Consider the following 15,220-nt stretch of genomic DNA (forward strand, 5'->3'; position numbering starts at 1 on the left):
CTCCTGATGGGACGGCGCTTCCAGCCTCTCCCCAACCCCCATATTATAATTCGTTCAGTCCATGGCCCCCCTAACTCCACATCAGTCCCTCTCCCCAGGCAGCAATTATTTATCCCCTCCCTTCCCCATTGCCGCCTGTTCAGGTTTTCTAAGAATCGTCCCTTTGTTGAGGCCGCTGGCCTGGGAAATCCGTAAGGATGCTCAGTGCACTGTGCACATGCCCAGCTGCCTAGCGTTCTGGGCTCAGGCTCTTCCTGGATGTCCAATTTTTTTTATATCCCAGCTCCTGCATCGATTCCCACTGCCCCAGATCCACCCCTGCTCCTTTTTCCCGCTCCAGAGGTTCTTCGCCTCCCCGTTCCCAGGGCTTGGGGGGGAGCAGCCAGGTCCTCTTCTCCCACTCCCCGGGTGTGGTGTTGCAGGAAAAGAGGGGAGTCGCTGTGAGACGCTCTATCTAGGGCCAGAGCCTTGTTTTAATATGTGTACAGCGCCCAGCCCATTGGAGCACGGATCTCGACTGGCGGTTCGGGGCATTGCTGCAAAATGAATAACCATGAATTGGCCAAGCTGACTGCGAGGCAGCAAAGGCGCCAAACAGGAAAGGTGATGTTTAGAATTCTTTCCCTTCCAGCAATCGCGGGCCCTGCTAGTAATCTGCACAGTGCGTGAGTTTAAGTCCCTTTGACTTTAAGGCTCTCTGGGGGGAAGGATTTGGCCCCCGGCACTTCAATGAAACATTTCCAAGCTCACTCACAATTGTCTGAAATCGCCCTTATTCCAGCAGTTACAAATTCAGCACTTGTATCACCACTGCACGTCACAGCCACAGCCATGGACTCTACCCCGTTGCGCTGGGCACTGTACAAACGGAACAAAAAGACAATCCTTACCCACCAAGAGCTTACCATCTAAATCAGGGGTTCTCAAACTGGGGGTCGGGACCCCTCAGGGGGTCACAAGGTCATTACAGGGGGGTCATGAGCTGTCAACTTCCACCCCAAACCCCGCTTGCCTCCAGCATTTATAATGGTGTTAAATATATTAAACAGTAAGTTTAACTTATTGGGGGTGGGTCGCACTCAGAGGCTTGCGATGTGAAAGGGGTCACCAGTAAAAAAGTTTGAGACCCACTGATCTGAATGACAGGCTTGATTTCTCTGCTGTGTTACTTAACAGATGCGCTGAACGTGATTGCTGATAGAACAGCAGTCACCAGGTGGCACTGTTACATGCGCTCAGTTCTTTTTCTTTGCATGAGAAGGATTTCGGTTTGGAAGATAACGCAGTGGTGTAGTTTGTTTGGGGGTGTAGAGTTGGACTTTTTTTTCAGCAGGAGCTGTGGCAAGCAACAAGAACGTTTGCGCTCTGACGTCATCTCTCAGAATGGAGTTGGGGCCTGCAAACAAGCCATGGGAGGTTGGCTGAGAGTTCTGGCAGAGAGGATTGCTGGGGTGCTGTTTGTGGACACCTCTGGGCTAAGGCTGGGGTATAGAGGGTAAATAAATTGCACTCAAAATATACCCAGGTTCCACCTCACCAATTCGTCCTCCAGTAGGAAGTTGACCTGACATCTGGTTCTGCTTGGCACAGGGGAGACCTTATTTAAAAGCCCATTTTTATTATAATTTCTCTATTACACACACTCTCTCTCTCTCTCTCCACTGAAGTGCCACAAACATCAGCCTCAGCAGCCTCCCCTCAACCCACACACAAATCAGTGGGATCCAGCCCATCCGTGTAACCTCCAAACATACCAAAGACTGTGGTTCCCCCACAGCAGGGAGGAAAGATCCATCCCCTGAATGTCTCCCTCCGAAGGCTACGTGGGCCTCCCCAGCGAAATACTGTAACACCGGCCTGTAGTGACACACCTCGGAAATTGGTTTTATGTAAGCAGGGCCCAAAACACCCGTATAACAGCACCACGAGGAAGTTACAATGATTTGGTGCCAGCTTTTAAATTTAACCTTAACTCTGAAGGGCCTGGGCTGTGTAGCGCTTAGGGGGCGGATGGTTTTTACCCTGCCTGCCCCCGCTGGGTTCAGAGCTGCTAGGGCAGCATCTGCTACATCTTGGTAGCAGCTGTAAGCTTGGCGCAGTGCTCCCTGCAAGCCGTGCTGGGAGAGGCATGTTTGCAGTTCAAACAGGAGAGCAGAGCCCAGGCCCACGCCCTGAAGGAAGAATGGCTCCCCTGTGGCATTTCAAAGCCGGCTGTGGATGAAGCGTGTGCATTTTCTAGTCATGAGCAAGTAGCTCACCCCTGCAGTTAGTATTTATAGGTACAGCAGCCCTGGTAGGATACAATGGCCCAACCCATGAGACACCATAGTGAAACATGCCTTACTTCAGCACACTCAGTTTTAAGGGGATGGGAGGTAGTTTACCACTTCTCTCCTCTTCACACACATACACACCCCGCCCCCAGCAAGACCCCAGCGTACTCAGTCCCGTTTCCTGCCCCACAAAACAGTGTGAAAGGAATTGAGCAAAGGTGCAGCCTCCCAGAAAGGAGAGGCAGCCTGGCCTGCCCGTTTTCCCTGCCACGCTGGCATAGGCTCCCTTGCTGAAGGGCTGGATGCAACTTGCGATTTGCAGCATTATCTTTCCACTCCCTTTGCCTTAACGGAGGCTCTGGACCTGGACTCTGTGCCATATAGATACGTGTTTATGGCTCTGCCAACTGCTCCAGCAAAGATGGGCAAGACAGATCATTTCATACTTTATTGAAGGCTGGGACACAACCCCTGTTGATCCTGCCCCCTAGGGGATGAAATGGACTGCACGGGACAAGCAAACTCAGTTCATGCTCACAATGAATTGCCCTGTGCACAGACTTCTCATCAGACCCCCTGGCAAGAGCAGGGGTTGTTTTTATAACCTTTTTTTCACAGCAAGAGAGGGACAGGAGAGTCTGTCCTGGGTCCCAGTAATTTTCAGTGGTGAGACACCAGCCTTAGATGTCCCACCATCAGAAATTCAGGCCAGGCTGGGCTCCTTAGGTGTATGTGAGTGGAGTGATGCCTGAACCGTCTGGACACACACAGGCCTTCCAGGTGGAGGCTGAGGGGAGAGGGCTTCCCAGCTTGGAAAGACAAGTGCTAGTTCTGCTCAAGCTGGCATGTTAAAACTAGCGGTGTAACCAGCACTCACACGGCTGGCAGCTTGGCCTAGTCCCCCAAGCACAAACCCAGCCAGGCCCACTGTGTACATTCAGGCAGGTGCTTAGTGCACTTGCACAAGCAGAACTAGCCCACGTCTCCTCAGACTGGGAAGCACACTCCCAAGTGAAGTGTGAACATACATAAGGACAGCTATGCTGGGTCAGACCAAAGGTCCATCTAGCCCAGTGTCCTGTCTTCCGACAGTGGCCAATGCCAGGTGCCCCAGAGGGAATGAACAAAACGGGTAAATATCAAGTGATCCATCCTGTCATCCACTCCTAGCTTCTGTTTGCCAGAGGCTAGGGCCACCCTCCCTCTCATCCTGGCTAATAGCCATTGATAGACCTATCCCCCAGGAACGTATCTAGTTCTTTATTGAACCTTTAAGTGTCTTGGTCTTCACAACATCCATGGCAAAGAGTTTGACAGGTTGACGGCTCATTGTGTGAAGAAACACTTCTTTTTGTTTGTTTTAAAGCCCCGGCCTATTAATTTCCTTTGGTGACTCCTGGTTCTTGTGGTCTGAGGAATAAATAACACTTCCTTATTTACTTTCTCCATAACAGTCATGATTGTATAGACCATCATATCCTCCCTTAGTCATCTCGTTTCCAAGCTGACAAATCCCCCTTTTATTAATCTCTCCGTATATGGAAGCTATTCTATACTCCTCAGAATTTTTGTTGCCTTCTCTGAACCTTTTCCAATATATCTTTTTTGAGATGGGCCATCCACCTCTGTACACAGTGTTCAAGATGTGAGCGTACTATGGATTTTGTGTATATATACACACGTGTGTGCATACACACACAATCTATCCCATTCCTAATGATTCCCAACATTCTTTTTTGACTGCCGCTGCACATTGAGCAGAGAACACCTCCAAGATCTTTCTTGAGTGGTAATAACTAATTTAGACCCCCTTGTTTTATGTGTATCCCTGGGATTATGTTTTCCAGTGTGTATTACTTTGGAAGGTGGATAAAGCAGAAGGGACAGCAGAGACTCCTCCCTGCCCGCCCCCCCCTTACATCCCCCTTTGACTGCAGCTCTGCCACTCTGCTCAAGTGCTCCAGGGTAGATAGGGGCCACTTATCCTAGCTCATTACTTGCCCCGGGTGCTAGCAACGGCCTGGTTTTTGGTAGGAGGGAGATGGAGAAGTGAATGAAGAGCCAGCATTGTCCGTTTGTGAAATACCCCTTGGGAAGAAGAGACTTGGCCTATTAGTTTTTAAAGCTGATTTTTATTTCATGGTCTCCATCTTCTGAAAGAGTTAAAAAGGTTTGCTAAGTATGTGCACAGGCAGCTTCACGACCAGGCAGCAACCCTTCCAGCTCCCACAGAGCTGGGGCTCCCTGCTTACACTATGAAACCTCCGAGACAGATGCCTGTATCAATAAAAAAAGCCAAACACCCCCACCCACTAATCCCAGACTGCTCCCCCTTTTAAGCCTGCTATGGATGCCTGGCAGCACTGCAATCAATACTAGAGCAACCTGCCAAGATGCAGACACTGCCTGCTGCTGTGGCCAATAGCACTGCTCAACCGACTCTCCTTCACGACAAAGTAGCCTCAGCAGCAAGCACGCTCTGCCTCCGACCACAACACCGAGACTGCAGGACCCCCGCGAAACCTGGCGTACAGCCTACTCCTACAGCAAGGCAGCTGGGAGACCATAGGACTGGGGACACCACCAGATCCCAGGCTGGGAAGCCATGGTGGTGAGGAACCCGTGGAGAGAGGGAGAGGTGCCGTTTCAGAGGGGAGGGAGGGAAGTGGAAACGTGACGTGCGATGTGTCAGATGTCAGTCCCATCAGCCCCACGATGGATGAAAGAGCAGCGTGGCAATGGTAATCGCATCCCACCGCCCTGTGGAACAGGAGAGCTTCCCACTGTCGGCGCTTCATTCCCCCAGCTTGTGCAGAGTGGTTTCGGATCACTAGGAGTCCTGCCAGACACACAACTAGACAGATTAAAAAAAGTCAATTGTCTTTCCCCCCCACCCCCAAAAGATATAGGTTCACAAGCCATGTAGTGACCCCGATTCCATCGAGTCAAGCCCAGACCAGTGGAATTTCTAGTCCGAGTCACTGGAATCCAAGAGGAAAATCTCATGCCAGTAGTCTGGATCGTCGACGTCCCCCCGCAGCAGCGCAAAGGTGAGAGCCCATTGAAACAAGCACACGTCATCCTCCTCCTCCTCAGAGCTCTCAGAGGGAGAGGGATTGAATGCCTGCAACAGGACAACAACATGCTTATCCCTTACCCCAGCTGGGGAGGATGAGAACCAACCCCACCCCCTGCACGGTGTGGCCACACGTGTGGTATTTCCTATTCACCAGCCAGGACTTGGATGGAGGTTTTATCTCCCACAGATCTGCCTGGGGAACTAGGGTGTCCTGACAGCCACTAGCAGGAGACAGACATCGTGGTGTTGAGGGAGGACCAGCCAGGAAAGATTAAGTGTAAGGAGCAACAGCCAAGAGCTCCTCACCAACCCATCCCCCTGGTAAGGAGGCTGCAGCTTCCTCAGGGGACGTGCAGCAGTTGCTTTGCTGCATGCAGGACTGGCCTCCAAGCGCTCAGTGGCTGGACAGTCACGGCTGGATCCCCCGATCCGGCCGAGTACTGAGTCGCACTGACTTCAGTGGAAGTGATCGGGTGCTGGAAGTTGGGCACATGCCTAAGTATCTTGCTGAATCAGGGCCCCAGAGCAAAACCTCAGTAGCACCATTGGTTTATGTTTTAACTAGGACACATTGCTAGACTGGCGGGATTCAGAGTCTCCCCCCGACCCCACGCTGGCTAGTGCCAACAGCTGTCAACTTAGGAGAGATTCAAGCTGCTTTTGCTTACCACCGGGCCTGTCCCACATGGGCTGCACCCTGGCCGGGAGCTCATGAAGGTAGATGCACTCTGATTTAAAGGGACAGCGGCCACGGCCGCGGGCAAAGAACTTGCATCTTATTCTCCTAGGAGAGTTAGAAGAGTTGTGTTAAACTCAGATGGAAATTCAGGGGTGAATTCTTCCTGCAGGTACCTGCCAACGCTAGACCCAGAGAGCCAGCCTCTCACCCTTCTAGCAAGGGCCATCTCTGTAAGGGAGCACTTTGAACAGCAAAGCCCATCACACAAACCCCATCCCAGCAACAGAGGAGCCAGCCACCTACCCTGTCCGCGCCTTGAAGGTTTCTATCAGCTTCTCCTTTTCGTCCGTGTCGGAGACCCAGTATTTGTGGGGGATGAAGTAGCTGGACGTGACCCGGCACTCGGGGCAGGCCCTGTGGGCAGAGACACGGTGCGCATGGGCCATTTGCAGCCAACAGGAGTGAAAGAGGGTGGGGCAGAGGAGGGGGTTCCGCCAGAGCACCGGCTCCAGGGATCAGCGACTCCAGGCCAACCCTTCAGCAGCTAACACTGCTACCTCCTTCTAGACCAGTGGTTCCCAAACTGGGGTTCGTGAAATGTTACAGGGGGTTCTTGGGAAAAAAGTCCCTAATGGTGGACAGAACTGTCCCTAGGGACCCCGGGCAGCACGGGGCCAGAAGCCCCTGGACTTCCAAGAGCTAAGCAGATCAAAGCAAGCATCTCTATCACACTGAGGAGATTGAAATGTCAAGACTCCTTATAAGAAATGGAAAGGGAGGTGGATATTTTTTTGCTGTTTTTAAAATTATGAAGAACAAGTTCAAGCTTTGTTGTAACGAGCGTTGTTTGCTTGGGCTGCTCAAGACCTGAATGCTTGTGTAGGAGGAACTCTTTGAGTTGGCTTCTTAAATACCTTCATGCTGGTTCACATCTGATACTCCTTGATGAAACATAGGAGCCTTGTCTTAGAACAGGCTTATTCTAAGTGATACAAGCTATGAAGATCTTGGAAGAGTGTTGCCATTTTCATAATGTAATAAAAATACTGTAATCGTACTTGATCACCGCGTTCTGGAACTCCCGGCTCTTGCGCCACTTGCGGATGCAGCCGACGCAGTAGGCGTGGCTGCAGTTGGGGAGGATGCCGAACACGCGCTCCTCAGGCAAGGCCTTCTCATAGACCTTGTCCATACAGATGCCGCACACCACGTCCTCGCTCCGCAGCTCCCCCACCGAAGCAGCAGCTGCTCCCAGCCCACCAGCTGCCTGCATGGAGCAATACAGTCAGCTACCACTCAGAGACCGAGCCCTCTTCCTTCCACAGAGCTGTGCTGCCTCATCTTCCCCAGGCTGGGCCCCTCAATAAAACCCAGGGCTCAGCTCTGGGCTGGCTGAATAGCCACCTCGCTTTGCAGAAGGCCAGCGTCTCAGCTCTGGGCATGGGAAGAGCCGGCATTCTGCAGACCCCTGCCAGGCAACAAACAAGCCCATAGACTGAGGAGGGGGAGGATCGCACCGGCTTCCCTTTACAGAAACGATTGCTCGCAGCCATCTATGGTAGGGCGTCTGGGGGAGGACTCAGGGGAAGGATGGTCCTAGGGCATTAGCCTATTCAAGAGACCTGGGATCAATTCCCTGCTCTGCCACAGACTCCCTGGGTGACCTTGGGGCAAGGCACTTAGCCTCTCGGTGCCTCAGTTCTCCATCTGTGAAATGGGGACAATAGCAGTGCCCGGCCTGACAGGGGTTGGGAGGATAAATGCATTAAGGATGGAGAGGTGCTCAGATGCCTTGGTGACGGGGAGCCAGGTAAGTACCATAGACAGACACCATAAGAGCATCCCATTGAGAATGTCTGAGTGGCAATATCTTCTCCCCCCCACCCCACCCCCCAAGAGTCTCACCCACCTCTAGGGTTCGAGGTGCTGGGACAATCGCCTTGTTAGATGCAGCCTCTGGTGCCAGGGAAGTTCTCTGCAATCCCAGATCCCATGGTCTGGACCCTGATCAGCAACACAACAGTTAGTATGAGATGCATTTTCACAGGACAAAGGGCCTTCAAAAGCCAGTCCACAAAAGCACAGCCGGTCTGCCCCTTGGGGCTGGATCCCGGCTCCATATATCACCTCCCCAGTGGGACCCATCAAGAGCTGCCTGAGCAAATGCAACCTTCTCCAGGCCGGAAGAATAGTCAGCTGGAAGAAACGTAAGGTGCATTGGACAGAAGCACTCCACATCCATGCTAGAGCCCCGCACGGCACGCCCACCCAGCCAGTCCCAGCCTCCCTCCCAACACTGTTAATATGTCAACAGCACTTACCACGCTGGACCTGCCTGGGGACAAACTCTCTGCCGACAGCCCCGTTTCGGGGATACGTGACCGTCTCTTTATCTTCCTCTTCCTCCTCAAACTCTGTGCTCAGCTGCCTGAAGTTCAGTTGCAGCTGTGTCACACTAGGGACAGAGGGCTCCGACCCACGCCTGGCTCCTCCCCAGCTCCCAGCTGCTGCTTCTGGCCGGACAGCTGGCTCCGAGCCCCGACGGCTCAGCGATAAGGCAGGCTGTGAGCCGCATCTGCTCCAAGCAGGGGCTGGAGGGTCTTGGATGTGCTGGTAGCTGGAGGAGTCAAAGGTTACAGGCTACACAGGGAGGCCCAGGGGTGAGAAACATTCCTAACGGTTAGGTCGCTGGATCGCCCCTTTCCGCTCAGAATCTCATGCCACCGCAGTGTCCGAAGCTTCGCTGGGACAGAGACACACCAGGGAACAGCTCATCTCCTCAACTGTAGCCATGATGATGGAGATTTTCAGAACAAGTCTAAAGGATTTAGACACCTCTTCCATTAAAGTTCATGGCAGCAGTGTTTAAAGCCCCTCCACTGCTTTGGAAGTCTCCAGCTACATCTACCCTACAAAGCCTATGCTTGCACAGCCTTAGTGTAGACGCCACATATGCCAGCAGGAGGTTTTTTTGCCTGTGTAGTCACACCACCTCCTCGAACCACATTAGCACTTTTCCGGGGGTTTTATCAGCATAGCTTCAGCACCAGGAAGTGTTTGTTTCCCCCCATGTCCCCACTCGACAAATACCTAGACTGGCACGGCTAAGCGCCTCAACCTAGGCCTTCCAGCAGTTGAACAAGCTACAGTCTCCAAGCTCTGGCTCACTACAGCCGTCTTGCACCTCTTGGCTGCGAATGTTTCTATGTCTACGGCTGCAGGAGTGGACCCTGTATTCCTCTGCCCATGCAGCTCCCCTGGGGAAACAGGGCTTAGGCGTTTTCCCACCCCCCCATCTTACCTAACCAAATCTCCAGCCTATTGGAGAATTATGGTTTCCATTGTAGACTAGGCTCTAGAGATTCCATCCCTACCTCCCGCCCCACTGCTTTAGACCAGGGCTGGGCAAACTAGGGCCTGATGCAGCCCACGGGCCGTAGGGTCTGTACCATGACAAAAAAATAAATATTAATTGACTGCCCCTGGTCTAGGGTATTTCTAAGGGGCCCATCACCTTGGTCTCTAGCCCAGATCTGCAGCATCCCAGGCAACGTCCTTACCTGCAACGGTCTCCGTAGCCGCAGAACCCATTCTGGAAATACCTGCAGATCTGGGCTGACTTCCGGTCGTGTGAGAACCGGCAATTCTGACCCCATCTGCAGGCTCCACGGGCAAAGTTCCTGCAGGAAGAACAGAATCCATATTGACTCACAGGCTGCCGCCCCTCCACCATCTCTCCAGCTGCACACCAGCTTCCTATGGACCTCAATGGATACAGTTCCCACTAGTCCATCCGCTCATCCTGACACTCCCTTACTTCCCAGGAGTTCAGCGCCTTCCCACTAACCAGGGAGGCTGCAGAAACTATAGGGCGTTTCCTACTGGGGAGGTAAATGATTGTTCAGCGGGGGCCACACTGGCAGCAAGATTCACTCTGTAGGTCTTCATTTCAGCCTTGTGAGATGCCCAGATGCCCTAGTGATGGGCAGCAAATGCCAGGCTCTCATGCCGGGGGCAGGGGCGGGGGGGAGAAGAGTAGAGCGGCTCCCTTGCATTCTGCACACATCAGCGAAGTTGGAACACGGGGCTGGGATTTGTAAGGGAGCCAACAGGGACTGGACACCCAATTCCCATTGAAATTCAGTAGGATTTGAGCACTTAACTCCCCTGGGCTCCCACGAGACGCCCAGCTTCGGGGCCTGCTGCACAGTCCAGGGTGCACTGAGGAGAAGCCCATGGGTGAGGGCCCAGCAGGGGTGAGAGAACAGGGCCAGCAGCCACTAGTGAGATCCAGAAGGTTTGGACAACAGCTCAGCTCAGGAGCGCTGGAAACCCAGGGGTGGACACTCATAGGGAGGGCACAGTGCACATCACATAGCCTGGGGAAAAGAGCTTCGGTACAGCAGCCTGACTGATCTGGGTGTGCAGCTACATGCCATGGCTGACAGCAAGCAGGGGCATTCCCCAGCCTACAGCCCATCTCAGCACACACAGAGAGCAGTGTGTGTGCTGAGACCCCACTGCCAACCGAACTGGGGTAGAGGAAGCCAGCTAGGGAGTCAGAGAGCCCCCAGAGGAAGAGCAGGGGACAGGTGGAAACCTGCAGGGGCGCTGGAGAAAGAAAGGCCACTGCCTCCGGTCTAGCAGATCTGATTCAGGGAGCAGAAGCATGGCCATGCTGGGTAGGGCGACCAGACAGCAAGTGTGAAAAATCAGGTTGGGGGTGGGGAGTAATCGGATCCGATACAAGAAAAAGACCCCAAAATCAGAACTGTCCCTATGAAATCGGTACATCTGGTCACCCTAAGGCTGGGTGAGGCAGGAGCATTTTCCCCATGGAGAGTCCCAGTCTCACACATGCTTACTCCAGTAACAAGAGCATTAAGAATCAGGAGAGCTGGGAATGCACATGATACAGCTTCCCCAAACGCTTAACATGGAGCTCTCATCATTTCAAAAAATCAGCAGCCAGTCAGACCTCCCCCAGGCCCGATTCCCTCTCAGGAACGCCTGAAGTTTCAGAGAAGCACTCCAGGAAGTTTGGCTGTTAAATAGGTTCAGGAAACAAGGTGGTGGTTGTGGGTTTTTTTGTTTTTGTTTTTTTTTTACCCCTGGTTGGCTTAAAGATGGAGCTATTTACCAAACCATCCAGAGAGCCTGATGCAAAGCTAGGCTGTGCCTGAAATTAGCACAAGAAGTTTCACTACAAAGGGAAGTCAGGTCAGTGGGGAAATCCAGAGGGGAGAAAAAGCAGATGCAGCAGTTGCTGTAGGTTTTGCTGCCTCTGCAGAATCAGCTTGTAAGATCCAAGGTCCTGGCCTTTGCCACTCCAGGCAACCCGAGGATCCTCCAGCGCTGCAAAGAGCCTGCCCCAGGCAGACAATGGTGGCTCTGCCCACAGGCCCCTTTCATCTCCCCCCACGAGGCGTTACCTTCAGAGCCTGTATCGGGGCCATTTCAGGGCCGCCATCCAGGAGAATCGCCTGCTGCCCACTCCCGCCCCCTAGCACAAAACAGGGATCGGGGAGAGCAGTTTGCAGCCCTCCCTCCCTCCACACCCTGGCTTTTGTCTGGGTGGGGCTGCAGGGGCAGTATCGCAAACCTTCCTGGGCCCTAAACCCACCCCAGGGACCCAGCTCAGGGATCGCTCCCTGCCCCTGCAGAGCTGATCTGCAGCCACCCCCCTCCCCAGACCCTACCTGCACAGGACCCTGGAGCAGGGGGCCCTGTGGGGCTGACCCCCTCCAGCTGCAACCAGCGAGCCAGGCTCCATCCTCGCCCAAACACAGAATCAAAGTGCCTCTTCCCCCCCCACGCCCCCCTCCGGGACTCTTTATGGGAGGGGAGGGGAGGGGTTTAAACCAGCCTTCCCCAAGGCCTAGCCCACTGGCAAGACAGAGAGGTTAGGACACACCCAGCTGCCCATTAGTTTGGAGTAAGGAATAGTCCCCACCCACCCCTCCATTGATCAGCTACCTGCGGTAGGTGCACAGGAGGGAGCCAATGGGCGAGCGCGCAAGGCTTAACCCCTTCGTTGCTGTGCTTGGAGAGGTTGGAACTTAGTTTATGTTGATTCAGACTAGTGCAGCCAGAGCCAGACCAGAGGGAAAGACCCCCTCATCTCAGGCATGGCAGACAACTGGAACGGGTACAATCAATGCTTGCAGAAAGCAGGATGGTCTCCTCCTCCCGTCCAACATGTTATTGATGTCCCTGTAAAAATACAGCGTTGTAAAACCAAAGTCTGCAGAGTGTAGTGATACCTCAAACTGCAACAGAGACCAAGACCAGGGCCATGGATGTTTGGCCCTCTTGACACCCGCATTAAAGGGAGACAAGAAAGGACTGAAAAAATAACTCATGTCCCAGGGGGGCGTGTGTGAAATAGACATAAACAGAGCGAGGAGTCCAGGCCAGTCGGAGAACAGCATCCAGCCAAAAAGCTGGACAGAATGGAACGAAGACAGAATCTTCTGCTGAGCAACCATGGGTGTCCCCATCCTGGCAGGGGAGGGGACGCTGATCCTGAAGCATCATCACAGGGTGGTCTTGTGGTTAAAGCACTGGGCTGGGAGTCAGGAGCTCTGAGTTCCATTTCTGCCTTGACCACAGATACCTTACTCTGACTGAGGGCAAATCACTTGGGCCCAGCTCCTCAAAGGAATTTAGGTTCCTAACGTCCAGTGAAATACATCAGTGGGAGCCTAAATACATTTGTGGAGCTGGGTCTTAATCTCTCACATTTCCTTTGTCTGTTTAGGCAGTAAGCTCTTTGGGGCAGGAACTCCCTGTATGTACAGCACCTAGCACTCTGGGCCTCTATACAGTAATAAAACCCCAGGGCTGGGTAGGAGTGAGGTGGTGCATACACCCAGTGTCTTACAATGGCTTGTTGCAATTCTTTGCTGCCTAATCTGGGCAGGGCCTCCGTGAGGGTGTCTATTGGGTGGGGAGAGAGGCAGGTTGGATTGAAATAAACTAAAAGCGTTTCCCCAGTGGGGCTACAGCTACACGAGAGAGTTTACAGCGGAGGAGCTGCAGCTGCACCACTGTACGCTCTCTAACGTAACCACTCTAAACCGGGAAAGAGCTCTCCTGTTGGCTTCCAGCCCCAGAAGCTGTCCTGCCTTGGATCTTACAGCACTGTCCCCTCCGGCGCTTCGCTTAGGTCAGTGTAACTTGCATCACTCAGGGTGGCTTTTTCACATGTAGACAGAGCCTGAGTTTCAGTTTCACTGATGTGATGCCCTGGAATTTTCAAAAAGACCGAGGAGTATTTGTGGCACCTTAAAGACTAACACATTTATTTGGGCATAAGCTTTTGTGGTCTAAAACCCACTTCATCGGATGCATGCAATGGAAAATACAGTAGGAAAATATATATACACAGAGAACATGAAAAAAATGGTTGTTGCAATACCAGCTATAATGAGCCGAATCAATTAAGGTGGGCTATTATCAGCAGGAGAAAAAAAAACTTTGGAGTGATAATCAGGATGGCCCATTTCCAACAGTTGACAAGAAGGTGTGAATAACAGTTAGGGTGACCAGATGTCCTGATTTTTGGTTGTTTTCTTATATAGGCTCCTATTACATCCCCACCCCTCACCCCGGTACTGATTTTTCAGATTTGCTGTCTGGTCACCCTAGTAAGAGTAGGGGAAAAATTAGCATGGGGAAATAGTTTTACTTTGTGTAATGACCCATCCACTCCCAGTCTTTATTCAAGCCTAATTTAATGGTGTCCAGTTTGCAAATTAATTCCAATTTTCAGCAGTTTCTCATTGGAGTCTGTTTCTGAAGTTTTTTTGTTGGAGTATTTTCCACTGCATGCATCCGATGAAGTGGGTTTTAGCCCACGAAAGCTTATGCCCAAATAAATGTGTTAGTCTCTAAGGTGCCACAAGTCCTCCTCGATCTTTTTGCTGATACCGACTAACACGGTTACCACTCTGAAACCTGGAATTTTCAACAGCACAAAGGAAGGGGCTACATGGAGCAGAATTCTAGCCCTTGCCACTTCCTGCTTCACACCTTTTCTGCACACAAAGCAGAGTAAATGCAAGGAAATGGGATAATGGCTTCCAGGGACAGACCACTGGGCTCTGTCCTTATCTCTGGCTCCACTCTGTAATCTGTTAGCAGCTGCCCTTGGGCCCCAGCTGTCCTGACCATTATAGTTCTATCTCCCCAAACCCTTTCAGATCAGACTTGCTGTTTGTCCCCATTTATTCATGTAGGTGTAAAACCCTGTGCCTTGAGGGGCGGGGGGTGGCTACTAGCCTGTGAAGGGAGTAGCTCAGGTCTGGCACAAAGCAAAACATGACACAACACCTTGCATTACAACCCGTGCATGCTCAGAAATGCCCTCAGATTCTTGCATCGTATCACAGGCACGTCTGTGTGCATTAGAACAAAGCTGGGCACATTGTACGTGCATCCCTGCAGCTGCAGCCTGGTGGGACCCATGCACTTTATTCCTGCCTGTTTGCTACTACTGATAATTAGCCAGGCCCTGGTTCTGCAAACCTAGGCCCAGATCTTCCAAGGCAGTTAGGTGCCTAACGCCCATTGATTTCAGTGGGTGTTAGGCCCTTAAATACCTTGAAGATCTGGGCCTTAGGCGTTTGCTTAACCTTAGCACATAACTAGTGCCAAAGGGACTAAGGGAGTTAGCTGCCGCCCGCCCAGTTCCCAGAAACCCAATAGGTACAAGTCCCCGCCACTGACTTTGATGGTACTAGTCATCTGCTTACACTGAAGCATGCCCCAGAAGTATTTGCAAAATCAGGGCCTTAATGATTGTGAGCACTTTGAACGCACCGCACCCTAGCTAAATGCTAAGTGTTATTTTTTTGCCCAGGCACGGTACTGTATTCATTTGCTTAGCATTTCAGAACAGAAAGCTGTGTGGAGCATCACTAGCACCTACAAACACGCTCGCTTTAATTCAAGTTAATGGCACTCAACCTCCAGTGGGGACATACATTAAACCATTCACAGCGCCCTAGATCCTGAAAGGGATTTAGGTACCGAATGCCCATTAAAATTAATAGAAATAACTTTGAGGATCTGGGCCTGAATTCTAAAAACTTTAGGGAGACAAGGGAATAAATACTGTTTGTTGGACCAACTTCTGCAGGGATGAGGCAAGCTTTTGAGCTTACAGAGAGCTCTTCTTCAGATCTA

The 15,220-nt window shown here is 52.1% G+C and overlaps 1 protein-coding gene across 1 annotated transcript; it reads right to left on the minus strand.

Moving 5' to 3' along the window:
* Nucleotides 1–4,259: 4,259 nt before the first annotated feature.
* LOC123368877 (probable E3 ubiquitin-protein ligase makorin-1) lies at nt 4,260–11,958 on the minus strand. Its single transcript, XM_045014079.1, is given in 9 exon segments — nt 4,260–5,397; nt 6,021–6,039; nt 6,041–6,136; nt 6,335–6,445; nt 7,090–7,298; nt 7,941–8,035; nt 8,353–8,648; nt 9,592–9,711; nt 11,731–11,958. Coding segments are annotated over 9 exon segments (1,176 nt in total). The 5' UTR covers nt 11,805–11,958; the 3' UTR covers nt 4,260–5,241.
* Between the last annotated feature and the right edge of the window lie 3,262 nt (nt 11,959–15,220).

The sequence above is a fragment of the Mauremys mutica genome, chromosome 4 (assembly GCF_020497125.1).
Source record: "Mauremys mutica isolate MM-2020 ecotype Southern chromosome 4, ASM2049712v1, whole genome shotgun sequence".
Classification (NCBI taxonomy): Eukaryota; Metazoa; Chordata; order Testudines; family Geoemydidae; genus Mauremys; species Mauremys mutica.